At 37.1% G+C, this 3,853-nt stretch overlaps 1 protein-coding gene across 1 annotated transcript; it reads left to right on the top strand.

The window, feature by feature from the left end:
• Positions 1-2,682: 2,682 nt before the first annotated feature.
• On the top strand, positions 2,683-3,255 carry IAQ61_000482 (uncharacterized protein; the record flags this gene model as incomplete). Its single annotated transcript, XM_066094692.1, has 1 exon — positions 2,683-3,255. One exon carries the CDS (start codon positions 2,683-2,685, stop codon positions 3,253-3,255), a length of 573 nt encoding a protein of 190 aa, XP_065955545.1.
• Between the last annotated feature and the right edge of the window lie 598 nt (positions 3,256-3,853).

Here is a 3,853-nt window from a genome sequence, read left to right as displayed (position 1 = left end):
GTTAGCAAAAACTTTTAAAGGTTACCTCTATACCTTGCGATAGGTTAAGATTTTGGTTAGGGTCGCAATAGCCATAGATATAGATCATGTTAGGGTTGTAACGACAGCATCGCGCCCTTAACTCGTAAACGTAACCTATACCTATGGCTGCGACGACCCTAACATAACCTAAACTTAAGCTTAACCTATTTACTACCCTAGAATTTATTATAAGCTCTTTAGATTCTTAGGCTATTAGCCTAAGGCCAATCTATCTTTCAATTAGTTAGATATTCCTAGACATACTTATATAAAATTAGGAATAGTGAGGTAATACACAATTAGATTGGACCTATCTAGAAAGAGCAAGACTATATATTAGCGAAAATTAGTAATTAGACTAGCAAAGTTATGTTAGTATGTAGCCCTATACTACGTAGGTATTAGATTAGGTTAAGGTTATATAGGCTAGAGACTTAGGTAAGGTTTAGGCTATATAGGCTATATATATATTAATTCTAGATAATTATTATAGAATAATCGAATAATAGTAGCCTAAACATAACCTAAGCTAATAGCCTATATAACCCTAACCTTACCTATACCTACATATATAAGACCTAACGTTAGCCTATAGCCTATGCGAAGGAATTAGGTTTCGTTAGGGTAGAACTTACAATCTGACATAAGCAGACCTAACCCTAACCTAACTAATACTAATCTGTTAGGGAGAGTAACCTATTTAAACAAGGAAAAGGAGGAGGGGTAGAGTCTAATAGTAGATATCTCGTAGTAAATAATATATTATAAGGGTTAGATTAAATAGAAGAGAGTTTATTTATATAAAGTAAAATAGAGTAGTAAAGAGGTATCCTATCTATCCCCTAATCCTCCACTCCCTTATACCTCTATCCTTCCCTTTTAGGCTAAGCCTTATTTTTGATTATCTACCCAAGCTATAGCACAATACCTATTTGCTACCCTATTAGTAATCTAAGGAGTCTTACTAAGCATACCTATGCTCTATTTTAGCCTAACCTAACCTATACCTACTTACTATGGTATTAGGCATATGCGCTCCCCTATAGGGCGCCTAAGCCACCCCTGTATCTAACTATACTAGATTAGGGTGATACAGTAATATATTCATTTCTTAAAGTTTCTTAATACTTAGTGTGCCTACCTTAGGCTTTAATTACTGCCTAGCAGCGAGCCCTTATACTATTTACTAGTAATTAGAGCTAATTAGGTGTGATTAAGTCCTAGGCTGCGCGCACAATCTCTCGTAGTCGTTTATATAAGGGCTGTTGCCCTATAGGTAGGTCTAGATAGTAGAATTTAATCTAATCTTTCATCTAATTCTAGATGGACTTAATAGGATAGATATCGCCAGGTTTAGTGCTTTTAGGTTAGTGTAGATGGTGGTGTAACTAGTGTTTGAGACATAGTAGATAGTAGTGATAGATAGTAGTAATAGATAGTAGTAATAGATAGTAGTAATAGATAGTAGTAATAGATAGTAGTAATAGATAGTAGTGATAGATAGTGGTGATAGATAGTAGTGATAGATAGTGGTGATAGAAGTGGTGGTAGAGGTGGTGGTAGAGGTGGTGGTAGAGGTGGTGGTAGAGGTGGTGGTAGAGGTGGCAGTAGGGGTAGTAATAGGGGTTAAGGACTAAGAGATAGAAACATCAAGAAACTTAGGGGTGCATTGATTACTATACAAATTACTATGGATTTGCATGAAAAGTATTAGAATATAGTGTTTCTAATCTCCGTAAGCACGGCCCTACTTTACCCCTGCAAGTAGACCCATAGTAAGCACTTTTGCATAGTACCATAGTATATAAGACCTAATCTTAGCCTATAGCCTGTGCGAAAGAATTAGGTTTAATTAGGGTAGCGCTTACTATCTAACATAGGTAGACCTAACCCTAACCTAACTAATACCCATTTGCCGCCTTATTAGTAATCTAAGTAGTCTTAATAAGTATACCTATGCTCTGTTTCAGCCTAAGCTTTGTTAAGGGATAAGCTAGGGTAAACGATGTTTGTCTAGGTTATAATAAGCTAAATATCTAGGTTATAAGCCTGCTGACCTAATATTAGCGCTTGGCCCATGCTTAGCATGTAGTATACTAGGGGACAAGATTTTCTCTAAATTTATCTATAGGACCCTACCCTTGCCCAAACCCTAATTGTATAAATTACGCCAAGCGCTAACATAGGTTTAGCAGGCTTGTAACCTAGACATTTAGCTTATTGCAACCTAGACGAATAATATTTGCTATAAGTTAGCCTTAAGATGTACCTTTAGCTAGCTTAGCGATTAGAGAACTGCAGATCTTTATAGAGATTAGGTAAGCAGAAAAGAGATATGTAGAAAAGAGATACAGATCAAGCTTGTGTTCTCTTTTCTACAACAATAATATTAGTGCTTACTATCTTACTAAACTCTATCTCTAGACCTTTCGCTTAAAATTCATTTATACTTTTGCTAGGATAATTATTATAAACAATCTTAAGCTCTATAAATTTACAGCCCGTCTCCCACATTACTTCATGAATTCGTGTTCACTCATTCATCTCCTACCAACGATCTCATTTATTGTACTGCTCGCCGTCTACCACTACCCCAACCAAATCAAAGACTTTCAACATCAGTCAATACTCAAGTTTAATTCATACATTGCCAATCATTAAATGCTTTGGTTTATAGCAATATTTATTGCTGCCGCCTTGTGCGCGCCACTCGACAATCCATTTCTACAGCCAAGGGGGACCGCGCAGTGTTCGTACTATCGCCCAGCCCCAGCTGGTCTGCCTAGAATCAGGATTGACATCGACACCACCCACGAAATACCTTTCTCCGCAGGTTATCCGCCTGTTGTCACTCCGCCTGGTGGAAATCCCCGCAATACTGTACCTTTGACCCAATGGACGCATGGCGACAGGAATCACAACCTTGAGTATCGGATATGGAGAGAACCATCAATAGGCAACGGCTATCGAGTCACCTTTGAAGTACAAATTACTGGCCCTATTAATATAAACGGTCAATTTTTGGCTGAATCTGACTTGGAACCCAATGTTGACCCTGGCTTTCGTTCTGTTGCAAGGGCGTTGGCCCTGGGTTCTGGTCGAAGCGGTTTTGCAAGGTCGACAACTTTTTTTATCCGTGTTGGAGACAGACACACTAATGTGCGATTCAGCTTTATTGGAGATTGGCGTAGGCTCCCCTTACCTTTTTTAATTATCTTACTAATTCTCTTGTAGAAAATATGTGATAAGGATAACCTTTGCACCAAGGCGTAATCCTATATACCACTAATTATGCTCAACCCCCTTTGAATATCCTTTCCTACGTTATTACATTATATGAGATATAGTACTTTTACTGCAAATTGCGTCTACAACAATACATTATTATACCAAAATGTTGTAGGGATATTAATTAGGATTTAGATTAGTTAATTAGATTAAGATGCTCTACAATCTAGTTATTATCCCTCCTATAACACACCCCCTAGATATAGGTAGATCTTTTATTTATTGTAATCTATATAACTACCATATTAGGTTTAGCGCGTCTATGCGCTTGCTTGTTAGGATATTATAAGGAGTAAGCTTTAAGCTTCTATTACCTAACTACACAACCTTTGCTATAGCTTAAATTATAAGCTTGTATAACCCTAAGATCTAACCTATACCTATATCCCTACTAACCTATATTTTTACTTAAAGTCTGTAACAATAAGGCAGAATTGCTCGCCTATTGTTCCATGCTAAGTTAGGCCTAACAAAGGCCTAACTTACTAAAGTATATAGAGAGCAGCTCACGTATATTAGAATAGGCATGTTCTTCTTATCCTTT

The sequence above is a fragment of the Plenodomus lingam genome (genome assembly GCF_022343315.1).
Source record: "Plenodomus lingam strain CAN1 chromosome Unknown contig_1, whole genome shotgun sequence".
Taxonomy (NCBI): domain Eukaryota; kingdom Fungi; phylum Ascomycota; class Dothideomycetes; order Pleosporales; family Leptosphaeriaceae; genus Plenodomus; species Plenodomus lingam.
The sequence above is the reverse complement of the archived record's forward strand: the minus strand, read 5'-3'. Positions and strand labels throughout refer to the sequence as shown.